The 20,468-nt window shown below is 46.8% G+C and overlaps 1 protein-coding gene across 1 annotated transcript; it reads right to left on the bottom strand.

Moving 5' to 3' along the window:
• Positions 1–437: 437 nt before the first annotated feature.
• LOC310853090 (G-protein coupled receptor 151-like) lies at positions 438–3,861 on the bottom strand (the record flags this gene model as incomplete). The annotated part of the gene is made up of 2 exons (XM_083757254.1): positions 438–599; positions 2,881–3,861. 2 exons carry the CDS (start codon positions 3,859–3,861, stop codon positions 438–440), a joined length of 1,143 nt encoding a protein of 380 aa, XP_083613380.1.
• Between the last annotated feature and the right edge of the window lie 16,607 nt (positions 3,862–20,468).

Raw genomic sequence — 20,468 nt, 5'->3', positions numbered from 1 at the left:
TCTCCATCCTTGAAGATTTTAAAGCTGAGGTTGGATGGGATTCTTTAGCTGTCATTCCTGCATTGCAGGAGGTTGGATTAGATAACTCTCGGGGTTATTTCCAACTCTACAATTCTATGAAGGTTATGAACTTTACACAGAGAAAATGGGGGGAGGGGTTCCTCTCTGGTGGGCTCTCCATTAGTGGACAACCAACTGTCAGCTTACAACTCTAGTGCTTACATGTTCCTCTTATATCTGTGGGAGAGAGCATCTTGCTTCTTTCTGGATCAGTGGTAGAGAACCTCAGACCAAATATTGTCCTCTGGCCCTTGGAACTTTCATTGGCCATGCCCCCTCTCACCAGCCCTGCTTTGCACCTCAAGTGTTTTTTCACCAACTGCAATGTGCCCTTGAATTCCCACTTGTCTGGGTGGAGGATAAATGCACTTGCTGCTCTACCCTCCAGCCTCATCAACCACGAGGCCCTCGTAAGGTTTCTCAGAAGGCAATGTGGTCCTTGAGATGAAAAAGGCTCCCAAGTCTTGCTCTGGAGTAATATCCTGCACCATCTCTGGATAGCTAATGTGGGCCATCTCCTTGTCCTGCAAGCCAACACACTACAAAAGGGAAAAGAGGGAGGGGTCCTGGAACCAGATATTTCACGTACTAGCTGAGAGCCCTGTTGATATGTCTTGCAGTCTTGGTTTTGGCATAATACTGATGGGTTTTGGTCTCTGTTTTTTAAGCCATGAGGTGGGGAGAGTTACTATCATACCCCCAAAATTCAACAATGAAGAATATATTAAACATAGTGATTCCTTCCAGCAAAGAATGATGGTTCTTGTTTATTAAGCTGTAAGTTACCTAAACAGAAAAGCTCATGTATGGTGCAGGATACACCCCCCTTTTCCATAAACTTGGAGCCATTCCTAGAAGGTATAATATACATAAAATGAAATATCTGAGACCATATACGTGGGTGTCTTTCTTATGAGAGGGACAGTCACTCACTGCTTAAAAGCCACCATTACTTAAAAGCCAGCAAAACAAGCAATAAAGATAGAAGCCTCTTTTGAAATACTTTTTTTTGGGGGGGGATTTAGATATAACATTCCTTTCCCCACCACATCCCCTGTCTACAAGCACCAGATAACCATTCTCCAAGTTTCTCTTTTTTCAGCATAGACACATACACTTGACATTCACCTGGGAAGAGATAGGGGTGAAAAGCAGAAAACGTGTGTGTGGGGGGGGGGAAGAGGGAGACAAGTTGGGGCTTGTTTTGCTTTGTTGGGGTGGGAAGCTACTAGAGACAACACATTAGGTTGCCATGGGCCTCCCTTTCTCACTGGGGATAACTTGTCAATGGGAAGAGGAACAGGGTCATCTTCCAACATGAGAGCATCAGCAGTTTGGTTTCGGAGGACACGCCACTCAAAGGGAGTAAGGTGGAATTTGGGGGATATAGATAAGATGGAACACTTATGGGGTGCTTTGCAGTGTTTGAAAGTAATTCTCATTATGTGGCAACCCTTAAGACAGTCCCTGTAAGGTAGGCCAATAGCAGTAATAATAGTCCCATGTTCCATATTGTGGGGATAGAGTGAGTGACACGCACGCGAGCACGCGCGCGCGCACACACACACACACACACACACAGAGAAGGGGTGCCAACCTGAGTTAATGGGGGGCAGGTAAGCCCCACCCTGCACAATCAATCATAAGATGCAGCACACATACTCCATTTGAATGGCAATGCCCATCGATTTTGGGGCAGGGGCAGCCTTCTCAAATATTTTATTGGGGGGGGGGGTAAAGGGACCTCGGCCCCTAGGAGTTGGCTCGTGTGTGTGTGTGTGAAGGAGGGAGAGACTATCTCACCAAAGGCCCCCCTAGTGAGGGCCAGACACAAGGTGAGGTGAAAAATTCATGACTGGCTCCCCCATATGACTTAGAGTAAGGGGAATATCAGATGTGGATCAGGGTCACAGCACTGGGGGTTTAACACACACACTGCACCCGCAAGCCATAATTAGCCATGGGGTGGGAGAGAGAAAGAGAAGAGGGGGTGATTCATGGTTGAAGAGAGATTAAAGCTCAGGACAACTATGCAGCTTCTACTTTTAATGTCACCGCAGAAGTTCTTCTTCTCTCTTTCTCTCTCTCTCCAATATGGTGTCCTAGTTAGCAGGTCAGGAGGTTAGTAGCCTGGGTTCAAATCCCCATTCAGTCAGGAAGTTCACCGGGGCGTCATGGGCCAGTCCACGCACCCTCAGCCTGACCTACCTCACAAGACTGTTGTGAGGATAAAATGGGGAGAAAAACTATGCATGGCATCTTGGGCTCCTTGGAGGAAGGTGAGCTATATATCCAATCAATCAATCAATTTGCAGGGGGGGCGTCAGAATGTGCCCATTTCAAGAGGAAAAGGGGGGGGGGAGAAAAGATCGAATTAAAGCGGTGGTTCAGGCATTATTATTATTATTATTATTATTATTATTATTAATCACTTAATGTGGAAAGCAGAACCAAAGTGTTGGGATGCAACGATTCCGCCTCCTTCAAGGAGGCCACCTGCTCGTTTGCTTTTTGAAAATGGGGTGGGGGCGGGGCTTGGAAACAACGGGAGGTGGCGAGAAACAGCAGCAGCAACAAGTCCTACAAACCGGAGAAAAGCGGCTCTCCCCTCCCTCCCCCTTTTCAAGGGTCCCCCTGGTGCTCCCAGGGGACCGGGTCGCTCTCTTCCCCGGCGACGGTGTTCCTCCGGTCCTTCCAAAAGTGCTCCACGTCGGGCAGAACTTTCTCCTGCGCCGCCGCCGCCGCCGCCGCTTCCCCGTCCTCCTCCTCCTTCAGGTCCTGCAAAGACTGGGGGGTCTCCTCGCTCCTGGGCCTCCGGGCTTCATCTCCCCTGCAGCTCAGCCCCCTCCGGAGGCTCCTCAGCCCTTCCCGGAATTCCCCCGAGGTGGCCAAAAAGACGCCTGGGTTGAGGGCGCCATCAAGAAAGATGAGGACTTCAGCGGCGAAGATCAAAGCCGGGGGCGGCTGGGGGCCCCCTCCGCTGTGCCTCTCCCACAGCCAGGCCACCCAGGCCGGCAGCCACGTGGCCTGGAAGAGGAGGGTGAGGCCCAGGAGCACCCAGGTCACCTTCTTGCTCTGGGGGCTTCCGGGCTTGGCCAGTCGGTTCCGCCTGCCCCCTCTCTGGGCGCGCAGAGCCCTCCAGTAGCAAGAGAAGGTGAAGCCCGCGGGCGCCAGGTAGGCGATCAGGGGGTAGACCTTACTGAAGACGTCCATGAAGTTGGCGGCGTAGGGGGGGCTCCGGAAGACGCAGTAGAGGAGCCCGCTCGGGGCGCCGCCGGCCTCCAGGTAGGTGAAGAGCAGGTGCGGGAGAGGCAGGAGCAGCGCCGCTAGCCAAGCCGAGGCTAGGAGCCCCGCCAAGCGCCGCCAGCTCAAGCCCAGGCACTTGGAAGAAGATGATGATGAAGAAGAAGATGAGGAGGAGGAGGAGACCACATGCTTGTACCTGGCTTGCCCCACCGCCGCCCAGGTGAGGCTTTTGGCCACCAGGCAGCCGTGGAGGAGCCAGTCCGTCGCTTTGCAGACGAAGCTGCCGAAGACCCAGGAGCGCCGCGAGTAGGTGGCGATGCGCGTGGGGAGGCAGCAGACGACCAGGATCAGGTCCGCCGAGCACAGGTTGAGCACCAAGGCGTTGGCGGGCGAGATCTTCCCTCTTCGGAGCTCGTGGATGAGGACCGTCAAGAGGAGCAGGTTCCCGGCCAAGCTCGCCAGGCACAGCCCGGCCAGCAGGAGGGGAAAGACCGCGCTTCCAGCCCGCCACCCCTGGGGTCCTCCGGCGAAGAAGAGGGCTTGGGAGCTGTTCATGGTGCTGAAAGGTTCCCCCGCGGCGAGATCCGCGCAGTGGCGTCGGAAGAAAAGCGAAGTGAGAAGGCGCGTTGGATTGAGTGGGTGGATGGAGAAGGGTTGCTGTCAACTCTCTCTCTGTCTCTCTCGGAAGGGGAGTGGGTGGAGGTGAGGAGGTGGGAGGAGAGAGGACTACGCCAAACCTTCTCGACAGGGAATCCGGAGCTCTTGACCGTGGTAGCTGGAATGGAGCGCTTGCTAATATTCCCTCCCAACCCACCCCCTACTCCGGGGAAAGAAGCCACCCACCAGAGTAGGCGACCCGGAGGAGCTGCAGGCGGGAGAAACGGGTCGGGCGCACCTGGGCAGGTGAGCAAAAGACGGAGAGATCGGAGGAAAGTGAGAGGCACGCCTGTAGCGCTTCCGCCTCCGAGGGCGTCCCGCGACTCCAAAGGGCAGGGAAAGGCAGCTCTGCGACCCCTGGTCTTTTTGAGTTCCTGGGTTCCGAATGAGTGAGTGAGTGGGTTTTTTGGGGAAAAAAGAGGCCAAAGAAGCGCAGAGCAACAAGCCTTGCCCTCTCTCACACACATGCACTTTTCCCCTGTCTGGAATCTCAGCGATTAAAAAAGAGCAATCTCTGTCTGGCGCGCTGTGAAGAGCCGCGGAGCTGTCCACGAAGCATGGTGCTGGAATTCCAGCCTCGGCGTTAGTCTTCCTTTGCAGTGATTGGAATGCCTGTCCCGCCCGTTCTTTTGTAAGGGGAGAAAGGCAGGCTGGTTCTTTATGAAACCCACAAAAGGCTGCTCTGTGTGGTGTCCCCAATTATTAATCAAGGCACCGGCCCTAATAATAATAATATTTTTTTAGTAAAACCAGCAGCTAAGGGATAGCCTGCCTTAGTTCAGTGGTGGAGCATTCTCTTTGCATCCAGGAAGTATAAGGTTCAAAGCCTGTCATCTCCAGGTAGGGCTGGAAAAGTCTTCTGCTCTGAAACACTGGATAGCCTCTGACAGTTAGTGTAGAAAATACTGTGCTAAAAGGACCAATGGTCTGACTCTGCATTGTTGTTGTTGTTGTTTAGTCGTTTAGTCGTGTCCGCCTCTTGGTGACCCCATGGACCAGAGCACACCAGGCACTCCTATTTTCCACTGCCTCCCGCTGTTTGGTCAAACTCATGCTGGTAGCTTCGAGAACACAGTCCAACCATCTCGTCCTCCGCTGATTCTGCATACAGCAGATTAATAGAATCATAAAATCATAGGATTATAGAGTTGGAAGGGAACCGGCGGTAATCTAGTCCAATCAGCTGCAGTGCAGGAATCTTTTGCTCAACATGGTGCTCAAATCCATGAGCAACTGAGTTCGAGTGTAAGCATGCCCAGGGGTCAAATGCGGCCCCCAGGTCTCCCTTATTGGGCCCCGGGTTTGACTTCTCTCCAGGCCCCACCCCACACTGCTCCTGCTCCATGCTTCCTTCTGCCCCCCCCCCCCCCGCCCCCGGATGTAGTGTGCCCTTAAATTGTGGAACTGCCTCTTGCTTGGATTCCAGGTGAACCTGTGTGCCACTTCCAACTCTACAGTTCTGTGATTCTATGAACTCCACATAGAAACCTCTGGGCTGTGTCGGCCTGGACTGCAGTCCCACCCCACTGGCATGTGATCCCTGGATGCTTCCTCAGATTGAAAATGTTTCCCCACTCTTGTTCGAGAGGGAAAGGGGTACTCTTTTGGGGCCAAGTCATTTCACTGCTTATGTGATCGTGCCCTCCCATTCAGATCAGCTGTTGCACCCCCTATGCTCTGTGTGAGGCAGGTTTGTCAGCATCTCAAGACAGGGTTTTTCCTGTGGTGGCACTGTGTGAGTGACTGTGTGTGTGCGGAACTCCCTGCCTCAAGAAGTAAGGCTCTATTCCACTTTATCTGTTGAAGTCATTTCATTTGAAGCAAGGTGCTTAATAGATTGGTTGTTAGTGCTGCTCTTTGGGATTTTGCTGTCGCTCTTAGTTTTTGTGCTTTGCATGTAGGCCCTTTCAAACAACTGAGACTTTCAGGGGAAAGTACATACATAGCTCAGGGACAGGTTTCATCCCCAGAAATCCCAGGTAGAGGTGGAAAGACATTCCACCTAAAACCATGGAGAACTGCTGCCAATCACTGTAGACATTACTAAGCCATATGGACCAATATTTGCTAACTCATCTGTAAAGCAGGAATAATTAAAAAAAATGAATATAAGATATGTGCAGCATTCAAAGTTTTGTAATATTCCCCCATGTCCCTGTCTTTGTTGAAATACACCACAGGTGTATTTCCCACCTGTGGTTCTCAATTTTTTTTCTCTGGGCCACACTTTCAGAATAAAAATTTGCTTGTGCCAGACTGAATTTTTCAATGGTAAGAAATACATTGGAAAACAAAAAAATAAAGATCTCCTAGCAATGCTTGATTTATAACATTAAAACACAGCCAATCTATAATATGATCATGGGACATCCAGAAAGGATAAATCAATGCAGCTATTAAAAAATGAATGATTCCCAACATATAATTATAAGTGAACCTTTTGTATATATACCTTAATTATGTAGTCCATTATCAGTTCTGGGTCGGTAGAGGGCCACAAAGGTAGATGGTCGGCTCGGAATTCCGTGAGTGAGTTGGATTCCTCTGCCAAAGAGAAATATTTACTCAAGAATTGTTCCCATGTGGGCGCAGGGATAATCGCCAGTGGGTACTTCCTTCCTCTTTTGTTTATCAGAGCCCAAAATTCCTGTGGTCTGCGGGATCTAGAGGCCGCAATCAAGGCTCGCCAACGCTTTTGGTACCACTCGCGTTTGGCCAGCTTTAAAATCTGTTTGTATGCTCTTTTGGCTTGTAAATAGGAGGGTGGTAGAGCCTGGGCATTAGAGTTTTGAATTATGTATACAAACTCAGTGAAAGGTGTGATCTGGCTTTTGCCATGTAATCTCATTGATATTAGGTGTAATTTGAGACAAACAAATTTTATCACCCCATCAACAGAAAGAATCATTTCGCTCTTCTGATCTTTCATATTTCTCAGAGTTGAAAATTCCTGTTCATAACAATACAGTGTGGAAAACTATATGTAGAACAATAGCCAATGCTCTCGCTCTTATTTTGAAAAGAGATCTAGCCATATTCTGCAAATAAAGAAATAAATGACACCATACTATACTATACTACACTGCACTGAAATGTTTAAATGTTTATTTGATCGCCCTCGAAAGTTCCCGCCACTCTTGCCGCCCTGTCCAGCCACGTCCACGAGAACCACTGCTAAAAACTTCCTTTTCTCTCTTTCTTTTTCAGTAGGGATGTGTTCTGAAATGCAAATGTAAAACCTGCATTGTCCCCTGGACAGCCCTTCTCACTCATTTTCTTGCTGTCTTTGCTGTTTGGGCAGGGGGGCTTCCACTGTAAACTGGGGAAAAAATCATAATAATTTCCATCTCATTTTCTGAGTGCTCAAAGGATTCCATCTGAATATTGCCAGTTATCTTTTAAAGAACCGCATAAGATAATTAGTTTCATTGCATCCATATTGTCAGGCAGGGGTGGGAGTGTGGTGTGTGGCTGGAATAATAAGGGACTTATCCCACTGCTGGGATGCGGGTGGCGCTGTGGTCTAAACCACTGAGCCTCTTGGGCTTGCTGATTGGAAGGTTGACGTTTCGAATCCCCACAACGGGGTGAGTTCCCGTTGCTCAGTCCCAGCTCCTGCCAACCTAGCAGTTCGAAAGCACATCAAAGTGCAAGTAGATAAATAGGTACCGCTCCGGTGGGAAGGTAAACAGTGTTTCCGTGTGCTGCTCTGGTTTCACCAGAAGCGGCTTAGTCATGCTGGCCACATGACCTGGGAAAACTGTCTGCAGACAAACATCGGCTCCCTCGGCCAGTAAAGCAAGATGAGCACTGCAACCCCAGAGTTGTTCGCGACTAGACTTAACTGTCAGAGGTCCTCTACCTTTTATCTCACTGCTACCATGGGGTCATTGTGTAGCACCAAGCAAGTGATTCTCAGCCCCAGCTTCCTATCAGTAACATGAGGCTAAAAATGGCCTACTTTACAAGTCTGTTGTGAACACAACGAGCCAAATCAAAGCTGATGTCTGTGTTTGAGGTACCCAGATGGGCAGGGTATAAATAATGAAATTATTATTATTAATCAGTGAATGAGTGTCTCACTCTTTCAAAAGAGAGTCAAAATATTAGAGGTCTTCGCCCAACATGAACCCACAACCCTAATATTAAAAGTCTCATGCTCTGCTCACTGAGCCATCCTCGAAGTCAACATTTTTATGTATCTCATGAGAAGTGTGTGGCATGAAATCTGCCTAATACTTGCAGGCAGATAAACAAAAGAATGCACAGAACTTTGGGACTGTTGTGGGGTGGGAATTCCAACATCAGCTGAAATGCACCTTTCCCAGAAGAATGCAAGTTGCATTAACTGATACCAAATTCCTTTGTTCACACTCCCTTTGGTAACAACCTCTTTTGTGAGCGCTTTGCAATCTTGTCTCCTGCTGTTTATTGAAAAGGAAATCCTGGATTCCGAACTCAAAAACAAACTGGCACAAGCTGTCGACAGAAGGCTTGGAGAGGAAACTGGCTCCCTCCAGCTTTTGAATAAAGAAGATGCGAAGTCAACAAGCTGCCTGTTGGTGTTTGCTTTCGAGAATGATTCACACACACACGCAGTGAGGAATTTTAATAAATAAAATGAGATTGCATCAAAGGCCAGTTTGTTTTTCTAATAAGAACCAAAATGTGGTGTCATGTCGTGTGCATCTGTTGCACAAAAGATCTTGATCATATCCAGCTGCACCCCACAAATAATGTCAACTCGCACATCGGCACCCCACATTCAGGAGAGCCCATGCAGTCTGTGTCACATTGAGGCATGTGCCAAAGAGACCACTCCAGTTTACTCAAGCCAGTGAGCCAAGCTGCACTGTAGATGAAAAGGAGGGAACCATACAAGGTCTCTATCTAACAGGAGGATTCCTTTTGTTCTGCCCGGACACTGAGGTCCAGCTCCGAGGGCCTTTTGGCGGTTCCCTCGTTGCGAGAAGCAAAGCTACAGGGAACCAGGCAGAGGGCCCTCTCAGTAGTGGCGACTGCCCTGTGGAACACCCTCCCACCAGATGTCAAAGAGAAAAACAACTACCTAACATTTAGAAGACATCTGAAGGCAGCCCTGTTCAGGGAAGTTTTTAATGTGTGACATCTTAGTGTATTTTTGGTCTTTGTTGGAAGCTGCCCAGAGTAGCTGGGGAAACCCAGCCAGATGGGTGGGGTACAAATAATAAATTATTATTATTATTATTTATTTTATTTTTATTATTATTATTATTATTATTATTATTATTATTTTGGCAGAGGCAGGTTTAGGGCAACGGATGCTGGACTAGATGGGCCACTGGGTTCTACTTATGTTATCTTTAGATAATAATGTGCAATATGCTGCTGGCTTCAAAATGCGGCAAGGCAATCTGGCTGCAACCGGGGACCTCCTGCTCATTCAGTTGAATGGGGCCCCCAGCCCGTGCCCCCAAAGTCCTCCCCTAAACGGTGCCACCAGCCGTACCTCTGTAGCACAAGTGAAATCAGAGGTAGCTTCGAGCAGAGAAGGAAAGTGGAATGCGGAAAGATCTTTCCTGTGACAAACCAGCCCAGGTAGAGAGGTCAGCACAGCACAGTTGCTAAATGAGGAGCAATTCACCCGGGGAATCAGTCTTGGCCCCCTTCTCTTCCTCCCACTCCCCACCAATCTTTGTTAGCAATGTCACTACTGCTCAGTGTTAGGCTGACTTACTAACCTCATCTTGATTGCCTGTCAACTTTCTTAATCAAAGCACTTTGTTGGCACTGGAGGTGGTGAAAGGAAGAGGAGGGGACGGATTCTGAACTGTTGAGTGTTTACCTGCACACAGAGTGTCCTGCAAATTTGAAACACTCCTGGGAGGAGTGACTCACCTCATTTTCCCCCCAATTAAACCCCTTCCCCTCAATAAGTTGAAATGAAAATGAAAACAATTATCATTATGAACTCATGATGGGAGTGATGTGGTGGTGTTGGGGGGGTGCGCGGTGGAGAGGAAATGTGTAAAGTGGGAGAGATGGGGAGGAGGCGGCAGCCCAGGGAAGAAAATGACCAGGTGAGCCAAAGGCAACCACCTGACTTCCTTTGAGGAAAGAGACTCTTGATTCAAATGAGTCCTCTTGAAATTAGATAGTCTTGAAGAAAGGAGGTGGAACAGTTTATGAAACTGCTGGGATTGAGTTTGGACGAAGGGAGAGATGGAGACCTGTTGACCTGTCTGTCTGTCTATCTATCTATCTATCTATCTATCTATCTATCTATCTATCTATGGCCCACCCACCACCCTAAGATCCCACGGCAGGTCACAACATTAAAACGCAACATTAAAAACAGTTTAACTCAACCTACAACCCTGAAACTCGAACCAGCAGCTTCAGGTTATGAGAAAGGAGATTCTGATTAAACTTCAGGGAGGCCTTTCTGACAATAAGAGCCCTTTGCAGGTGGAAAAGACTCTCCTTCCTTGGAGGTTTTTAAACCACGGTTAGATGTCATGGATGCTTCAGTTGAGATTCCTGCATTGCAGGCGGTTGAACTAGCTGACACTTCGGCTCCCAATGCTACAATTCTATGATTCCAAGTGTCAAAAGCCAGGATAAAGAGGTGCATTTTCAGCTCCCTGCAAACGTTTTACAGTGAAGGTGCCAAGTGCACCTTGGGAGGAAGTTCCAAAGCTTAGGGGCCACCCCAGAGAAGGCCCTCTACTTCTGAAGGTGAAGATGTTGGATGGATTTGGAGAGCAGGATACAATATTGTTTATTCACTTGTGTGAGAAGAATGTCTAGTTAGCAGAGTTTAAAATTACAATCCCTTCACGGTATAAAATGTGAAACTTCTTAGGCAAGGTTACTTAACCTTATTAGTAATTAGCCAGGGTGCTTTAGCAGACTGGACCTTCTCCTTTTTATCCCTCTAAACAAAGGAGGAACACAGAAGTCTGTAGTGTAAGAATAAAAATAGTTTTTACTTACATAAAGCTTCGGACTTGATTCAAGAGTAAGCAGCATGGAAAATAACTCAGGCAGAATCTACTTTTAGATTACAGAATACATGGTGGAGATCAAAATGGAGTCTGTGCTCAGAGAGCACAAAACAAGCATCATCTCTCTCCAGTTCTGAACGGGGAGGATGTAGTGAGGATTACCGTATTTTGCTTTTCTTAATTTACCCGCCAGGGCAAACAGGGGGTATGACTTCACAGAGTGCCCTCTTTTGGAATTTAGCAGGGAACTCCATATGTCCTAACTCTTTGCTTGTCTAGCAACACATGAATTTTTATTTTGGCTGCAGCATTATTCCCCACAGGAAGAACTATGAAAAGGATCCCCCTGTGCCAATCTCAGCACCCTGAAGGGTTTATAAGGAAGCAAGTGGCCATTCTGATACCTGGCTAGTGTTTAGAGCATCATTCACTAGTGCCCAATTTTAAGCCCTCAGTAGCTCCTGGAGTTGGGCAACTCTGGTGTCCCATAACTCTTTGTCCATCAAAGTGGTTTTTTAAAAAATCATTTTGTTGAATTTTACATTTTTATCATAATAGCAACATATCATGGAACAAAAAATACTACTGTTCTCGAATTCCCCCAGCTTCCTCTTCTGGTTTTAAACATATTAACTTCTCCTGCTTGCTTTATATCTTGATCTTAAGTTCTTTAAATTAAATATTGTTATACTCTCACAATTTTAACATCAACTTTATAATTTCTATGTTTTCTTAGTTGTAAGTGTTTACTCAAACTCTACTAGTGAGTCCATTTCTTTACATTGTTTCTGTAGATACAGCATTAATGGTTCCCAAACTTTTTAAAAAAATCTTTCTGTTAGCTTCGCCATTTCAGCATATTCCACCAATTTTTCTCGACATTCTTCTTTGGTTTGTATTTCATCGCTTTTGCATCTTTGGGCTAGGAGTATCCTAGCCGCAGTTGTAGCATACAGGAAAAGTTTCTTCTTCTCTTTTGGCAAATCTTGACCTGAAATGTCTAATAAAAAATGCTTCTGGTCTTTTAACAAAGTTTATCTTAAACATTTTAAAAATTTCATTATAGATCATATTTTGTCCATCAAAGCATTGATGAAATGCGTATCCCATCTCTCCATCAAAGAACTCAAAGTAATAAACTGCAAAAAAAAACCAAACAAACCAATTTTATCCCCACAACAACCCCGTGGGGTAGATTAAGCTGCGAGGTGTGATGGCCTGGGACTCAGGCTCGGACTTGGAACCAGAGGAGACTCAGTCTGCACCGGATCCTTTGCCTCAGGCGGCATCTGAACCAAGTCTGGGGCCTGACCCTGAAGAGCCCCAGTCTGCACAGGTTCTCCTGCAACAAGCACCTGCTGGGCTGAGTCCGGGGCCTGAGCCTGCCCTGGCTCCAGATGCAGGGATTACCTCATTGCCTCCAGCTGGGCCATCACTTACAGCTGCTCCACTACCGGTTGGGTCAGGGGAGGCTGAGGCAGCCTCTGGGTCTAGTAGCCCACCGATGTCTCCCGGGCTGCAGAGACTCAGGTCTGGAGAAGGAGAGACCTGAGTACTTGCAGGAGGAGTGCTCACCTTCGGGCAAAGCAGGGAGGTGAGTCGCCTGGGATCAGGAACGGCCCGCTACCCTGACAAAGATAAAAGGCTGCTGGACCCCGCCCCAGGTTGCAGGAGCAACCCTGCTGCATGCCAGACCCTGCCCTTGCCTGGTTTCCTGCCTATGTCCTGCCTTGGCCCTGTTGGACTGACTCCTAGCGGAACCTACAGATTCTGAACCGGACCTGGACCGTGGTTTTCAGGTTACCCTCGGGCCCAGCACATGAGATGGTGAACGTTCCACAATCAACCAGTGAGCTCAGGGGGAAGAGGATTAAACCTCAGGCCTCTCAAGTGCTACTCCAACACTCTAACCACTATACTACATTACCCTGGCTCTCTAAAAACTGGTTAGAGGAGCACAAGCTGGAAGCAGATATTCTGAGGTGCCCTCCTTAATATCTCAAAGTATCATGGGCTATAAATAAAACAAACCAGCACTCACAGCCCCAAACTAAGGTTGTTTCTTTATCCAGCACCCCAGGATAAACAGATCATGGAAAGATATACTCCAATTTAAAATTAGGATGGGGGGGTTGTCCCTGAAAACAAAATCACATTAAAAATAGAGCACGTCAAGAGAATCCACAAAGCAGCAGGCAAGGGGGGGGGAACATAATCAAAAAATTAATAGACATGTCTGATTAAAAACAACAGAAACAGTTTGAGTGGAAGCTATCCCCCCCCCCCCCCGGTTTGGTGTGTGGGACTGCAAGTTCACTGTTCACTGAAAAACAAAAATAACAACCAAGTATAACTGACGCAAAATTGACACTTGTCAGACTGAGTTACAACTGCCACACACAAAAATAATCAGGGCGGTTCCACCCACCCTACTTAGATTGCACTGACACCTCTGCAAAATGCAGATTCTTTCCATGAAGGCAAGGTCCCTGTGGCATCCTTTTGGCAGCGCCACACACCGCGTTCCAGGGCATCTGGCTTTGACAGGCAAATTCCAAAGCTCAATCAAGTCCTTTGATTACCCTTATTGAGAAGCTCTGGGAGCAGATGCCTTGAAAACAGTAATTTGCAGAAAAATGGGGGGGTGGGGTGGGGCGAGGAGCTTTTCAAACATCAAAATTCATTTTATTAATCTGTAGGAACTTGACACCTTAATATGTGGGTTGATTTACCTTGAAAGGGAGAGGAATACAGAGAGAGAGAGAGAGAGAGAGAGAGAGAGAGAGAGAGAGAGAGAGATGGATCACTCTTAGAGGCAAAGAGAGATGTGCCTCCCTGCTCAGCTCACAGCAAAAGCATCTGGTGAAGATTCCCAGGAAATGCAAAGAAGAAAAGATGAAATTCATTAACCTAGCTCTATCTGCACACACACACAAACACATGCATACACAAACTGTTGGGTACTTAATTTCTGCAAGCCTTTGAGCACCACAAAACTCCTTGCTTGGGAGAAGGGTGTTCACAGAAGCATAGATTTTGAAGAACTGTGGAATTGGGACCCTGAGCGTCATCTACTTCTCCCCTTGCAACACACCTGGTCTCCCAGATCCACTTCAGTGCTCTTACCACCACCCCAAACTGGCTCTCTCCACTTGCTGCAAAGTCAGGTATTTGATGGCTAATACATTGCATTAACTTGCTGAGTGCGCCTTTGGGGGTGAAGTCAAAGTGTTGGAGAGTTACAGCACCTCCTGTGGATGTAGAGGCTGATATGGCAGAGACATGTTTTGTTGCAGCTGGGGCAGATGGAGGCATCCAGTTTGGCTGCTGCAGATGCACCAGGGTGTTTCTTCTCTCTGTGCTCCTCCCAGCAGTCATTCCTCCTCTGGTCACAGCTGTGGATGCATGATCTGCCTGCCTGCCTCTGGGCACTGCAGTCGTCTGCAAGGGATTCCAATAAACCGTGGGGTCAACGTTGCCAGCCTGCGGCATCCATGCGACACAAACCCTGCGGCAGCTAAGACCTGCCTTTTTGTTCTTTGCCCACAAGCTTTGGACAGCCTTGCCCCTGCTTTTCTCCTCCAGTCCTTGCCCAGATGTTGTGAAGCATCTCCCTGGATATACAGGGAGAGAGGAAGGCACCCGTCTTGTGTTCAGAACTGCCTGCCAAAATCTCCATGGCAACAGGAGCCAGGAGCAACTTGCGCAGGTGCAACCGAAAGTTGCCCATGAGGATCAGCAGGAGAGGAAAAGGTGCAACGACTGAAACCTGCATAGACATTGTGCCTCATATTCCTGCAGTCATTAAGGTTTTTTGGGGGGTGGGGTATGCTCTGCACACTGGTTAAGAGCATTTGGCTCCCTCTGTGCTCTCTGGAAGTCATTTGCACCACTTTCGGAGTCACAGGTCCCTTCCATGCATTGGAGCTAAGTGTACAGCAACAAAGTGCCTTGGAGTGCATTGTGTGGTGGTTTCTCTAACGCTGAGCTGGGGTTGCTGCTTGAATTAGCAACAAGAATTCTGCTAAAGGAAGAGCAGGGGGAAGACCACTCACTGCTGAAAGCGGGGGTCCTTAAAATAGGCAAGGAATGGAGGTCCCCCCCCAGCTGTGCTATCTTAAGATACTCCAGCTCTTAAATAAAGACCATCTCTGGTCTGTTTGAGAATGGATTTGCTTGGGAACATAGCTGCTTATACTGAGCCAAACCATTGGGCCATTTAGCTCAGCACTGTGTACACTGACTGGCAGCAGCTGTCCAGGGTTTCAGAGAAGGACCTCCCAGCCCTAACTGGAGATGGACTTAGACTCCAACTTCCCCATGCTCTGCTCCTGAGCTACTGGGTGTGTCCCCCCCCCCACTCTCTCCAGTTAAACAGCTGTCTTTGCTACCCAATCCATCTCACTACAGACCGCTTGCCCCCATCCTAGAGGCCAGACTGCAATATAGGTCAGCATTTAATTTTCTCCCCACTCCAGCTTGCAGACAGAAATTAGCTCCGCGTGGCGACTCCAGCTGAGACAAGCTGTCTCTGGGGACCTTCCTCTGTTCCCGAGGATGCCAGTTTTCTCCTGTCCCCCTTCATAGCCATGCAAACTGCAGCTGCTTAACTCCCTTCTCGCACGACTAACTTGCAGGGGGTGGGTGCAGGGAGACAGGTCTGACGACTTCCGGGGACTTCCAGGCCATGGGAAGAAGGTGTTTCAGTCTCTATCTTTTGAGAGTCTAGAAGTTGGCTGGTGTGCAGTATTTGTTGTTGTTTAGTCGTTTAGTTGTGTCCGACTCTTCGTGACCCCATGGACCAGAGCACGCCAGGCACTTCTATTTTCCACTGCCTCCCACAGTTTGGTAAAACTCATGCTGGTAGCTTCGAGAACACTGTCCAACCACCGTCCTCTGTCGTCCCCTTCTCCTTGTGCCCTCCACCTTTCCCAGCATCAGGGTCTTTTCCAGGGAGTCTTCTCTTCTCATGAGGTGGCCAAAGTATTGGAGCCTCAGCTTCAGGATCTGACCTTCCAGTGAGCACTCAGGGCTGATTTCCTTCTTAACCACTACACTACACTGGCTCTCAACAGCGGCAAGAATCTTGATTGCACAATACTGGAAGATGGAAGAAATACCATCAAATGAACAATGGCAAGAAAAAATTGATGAACTATGCAGAATTGGCTAAGCTAACAGATAAATTAAGAGAGGACAAAAAAGACTTCAGAAAAGTTTGGGAACCATTTACAGTTTATTTGCAGAAACTACAAAATGGGCTGGACTCACTGGCAGGGTTTGAATAAATGTTCACAACTTTATTATAGTAACAGATATGTTAGAGAATGATAAGGGAATTTACTTTGATACAAAGCAGCACACAATAAACAAAACCAAATAACTCAGTAGTTGAGGGAAGTCCGAAGGACAATATGATGAATGAGATTTCTTTTTAATTTGTTATAAAACCCAATAAATATTTAAAACCGGGGGGGGGGGGGATAGATGAGATTCCTGTATTGCAGGGGGTTGGACTAGATGACCGCTGGGGTCCCTTCCATCTCTGCAATTCAGTGATTCTGTGCCGAGCTAGGACAAGCCACTGGCCTGACCAAGCAGGGCTATTTTTACGTTCTTTTTCATTAGGAAAGGTTGCATCACACAAAGAGCGCTGTCCTCCAGCATTTCAGGGCTGCTAACCTTCCTGCCCCTGCTGCTGGGCCACCATCTTCTGCCTCCTCCCACTGCCCAATGGTAGGACCGGCTCCAAGGCAGACAAGAAAACACCTTGCGCTGTCTGATTTCTCCCCCCATTTCTCTCGCTCTCCTTTTTTCTCCCCCTTTGCCTTGGGCCCAAAGGAAGCCCGGAAAGAAACCTGCCAGCTTTTGCTTCCCCTTCTACTGCAACCCCCCCCCCAACTTTTCACGCTTTTGACTGCACTAGTAGAACAATGGGACTCCTGGCAGTGGTGGATTTCTATTAGCACTTAGAAAGGATTGTTAATTGCAAGCCCGGGACTCGGGAGGTTGGCACTGATTGAATAGCTGCCCGGTGGCAAAACCTTTTGTCCCGTCTTTAGCAGAAGGAGCTGCCCCGGGGATGGAGAGCGTGGAGGGGAATTCAAATTGGCAGGGCCTCCCCTCTCCCCCTGGGATGGGATTGTCGCTGCTGCTGTATCATCTTGGGCTCAGGAAGGCTCTATGACCCTCCAGGACCCCTGGAGAGAAGGGTAAAGGGAAAGGGAAATTTCCTACAGATGCCCGCACCCTTCAAAATTATCGCTGCTTCCGAAGATAGCTTTACACATTGTATATTTCACTTCTACATCTTTTGCATACTAGCCATGATGGCAATTCTCTGCTTCCGCAGGAGGAAGGAAGCAGAGCTTTTGAATACAGGCGACTCTCAACTTACGAGGGGGTCACGTCCCAGGGATAGCTGCACTAAGAGCAAGAACTGTGGGTAGTCAGAACACACTGGGTTCAATGGCAGACAGGCTGGCCAAAGACTTTTTTCCTGGACGCCCACCCCCTTTAATAAAAAAATTCCTTGCATTGCAGGTGACCCCTTCAATGTCTAAAACTCCTGGTAGAGGACAAGGATCTGGAGATCACGCTAAGGGTGGCCAAATTCTGTGCGACTGCCCTAAAACTGTACAAGCTGTACTACCAAAATGATTAAGGTTTTAAATGACAATTTTAGGTTATATTTGAGTGATCAAGATTTAATATATATTTTTAACTGCCACTATATCTGAATTGTCTCTGTTATACCCAATTGCAATTCAATGTATTCCTGTTGTGTTTTATGATTTTCCTGATATTGTAAGTGAGCCGAAACTGGTCTGTGACCGTAATAATAAAATTCAAGTTGTGGGTAGCAGGAGAGGATATATTGATTAAATAGTATCCTTCCTGACTCACACTAGTGAGTTTATTCATTCAGCAGAGTATACCCCCCTTTTACACAGCAGGAAGCTTCGTTTGAATTTCATAAATTCTATTATTCTGGGTAAGACCCCTTGATTCCCTCCTAAAAGAATAAAGACACAGCAGTCTTGCTCATAAGTAACAATAAGAAGTTAACTCATGGTCAGAGCACAGTGTGGTCCCTGAAGACAGGCTTTGGGCTTGAAGTTACAAATAAGTAGTGTTGTAAATAAAAATATGCCCTTTTCCCTTATGGGGTATCCAAGAGCCCATATAGAGTCCTTACATAGGTTCCCTATTGGTAGGAGAAAATAACAGAGGCCAACCAGAGAATATTGAGAAGCAAAGCAGCTAGTAAGCTTGATCTTTATTGATCTGTTGCAACAGGGTGCTCCCCTCACCCGCAGGAGAGGAAGAGGACCCCCAAAATTGCTGTGCAAGGGCTTATAAAGACTTTTTTTTAATAATATTTTTTATTAAGTTTGTAAAATACAGAAAAAAGAATAAAGAGCATGTTATAAAAGCAAAATAAGAAGATTACAAATTTTCTTGTTCTTTTTTCCAAATCTACTGGACTTCCCCACATCCTCCCAACCCTGCATTCTCTGTGAACATAACATCAGCAATTTGTTAACTTATTTCATTACTTATTGTATCCTTCGTTTTATCATGTTACCCAATTTCAAATGTGTTATAACCCGGATCATGTACGTTTTCATTTAAACACAATAAAGTTATTTCCTTATTCTTATCTCAGACTTCCTGTGCCTTAATTTCCATTTCTTTAATTTAACATTACTGAAGCTAGAGTTTCCTAAAAGGTGCATTTTTTTAACATTCATACAACTTATAGTGTTTTTCCAGATAGTCCTTAAATTTTTTCCAGTCCTCCTCGATTGTTTCTTCTCCCAGGTCTCGGATTCTGCCAGTCATTTCGGCCAATTCCATGTAATCCATCAACTGCGTTTGCCATTCCTCCAGTGTGGGTAAATCTTGTGTCTTCCAATGTTTTGCGATCAGGATCCTTGCTGCTGTAGTGGCGTACATAAAAAAAATTCTGTCCTTCTTAAGCACTCTCTTGTCCACCATGCCCAGGAGGAAGGCCTCTGGTTTCTTAGGTAAGGTAAATCTAAGTACCTTTTTTAGTTCATTATGAATCATTTCCCAAAAGGCCTTCACTTTCGGGCAGGTCCACCAGAGGTGAAAGAATGTCCCTTCCGCCTCTTTACATTTCCAACATTTATTATCAGACAGGTGATATATCTTAGCAAGCTTGACTGGGGTCATGTACCACCGGTATATCATTTTCATAATGTTTTCCTTCAAGGCACTACATGCCGTAAATTTCATTCCGGTGTTCCATAACCTTTCCCAGTCTTCAAACATAATGTTATGCCCCAAGTCCTGCGCCCACTTTATCATGCCGGATTTGACTGTCTCATCCTGAGTATTCCATTTAAGCAGCAGGTTATACATTCTCGAAAGTAGTTTACTTTTTGGTTCTAACAGTTCTGTCTCTAGTTTCGATTTTTCCACCTGGAATCCAACCTTCTTGTCTACTTTAAAGACCTCTTGAATTTGTGCATAATGCAACCAATCTCGCACCTTGTTTTTTAATTTTTCCAAGCTCTGCAACCTCCAATTGTCTCCAATCTTTTCAATAATTTCCCCATATTTAGGCCAATTGGCTTCCATGTTAGGTCTCTTACATGCCTTGGCCTCCACCGGTGAGAGCCACCTCAGAGTCTTACTCTCCAATAAGACTTTATATTTTGTCCAGACCATTAAAATTGCTCTCCTAACAATGTGGTTTTTAAACAATTTGTGCACTTTAACCTTGTCGTACCACAAATATGCATGCCACCCAAAAGCATTGTCAAACCCTTCCAGATCTAGGACATCAGTGTTTTCCAGTAAGATCCAATCTTTCAACCAGCAGAAGGCTGCAGATTCATAATATAACCTCAAGTCTGGCAGGGCAAATCCCCCTCTTTCTTTCGCGTCAGTTAATATTTTAAACTTTATTCGGGGCTTTTTGCCCTGCCAAACAAACTTGGAAACATCCTTCTGCCACCTTCCAAAACATTCCACCTTGTCCACAATCTGTAGGGTCTGAAACAGAAATAACATTTTTGGCAATACGTTCATCTTTATAGCTGCTATTCGGCCCAACAAGGAAAGTTTCAGTCTTGACCACGTTTCCAAATCTCTTTTAATTTCTGACCAACATTTCTCGTAGTTATCTTTAAACAAATTCAAATTTTTGGAGGTCAGATACACCCCTAGGTATTTTACTTTTTTAACCACATTTAGTTCTGTTTCTTTCACGAACTCATCTGCTTCTGTAGTTGTCAAATTTTTTGCTAAAACCTTAGTTTTTTGCTTGTTCAACTTAAATCCCGCCACCCAACCAAAATCAGAAATTAATTCTAACACTCTTTTAGTACTGGGGACTGGCTCTTGCAATGTTAATACCAGGTCATCTGCAAATGCTTTCAATTTATATTGTTTCACTCCGACCTCAATTCCCTGTACCAACCGGTCCTTTCTAATCATGTTCAATAGCACCTCCAGAACTGAAATAAACAATAGGGGGGATAGAGGGCA

Source organism: Podarcis gaigeae (assembly GCF_964106915.1).
Source record: "Podarcis gaigeae genome assembly, chromosome: 9".
Taxonomy (NCBI): domain Eukaryota; kingdom Metazoa; phylum Chordata; class Lepidosauria; order Squamata; family Lacertidae; genus Podarcis; species Podarcis gaigeae.
This window is presented reverse-complemented; position numbering and strand designations above follow the sequence as displayed.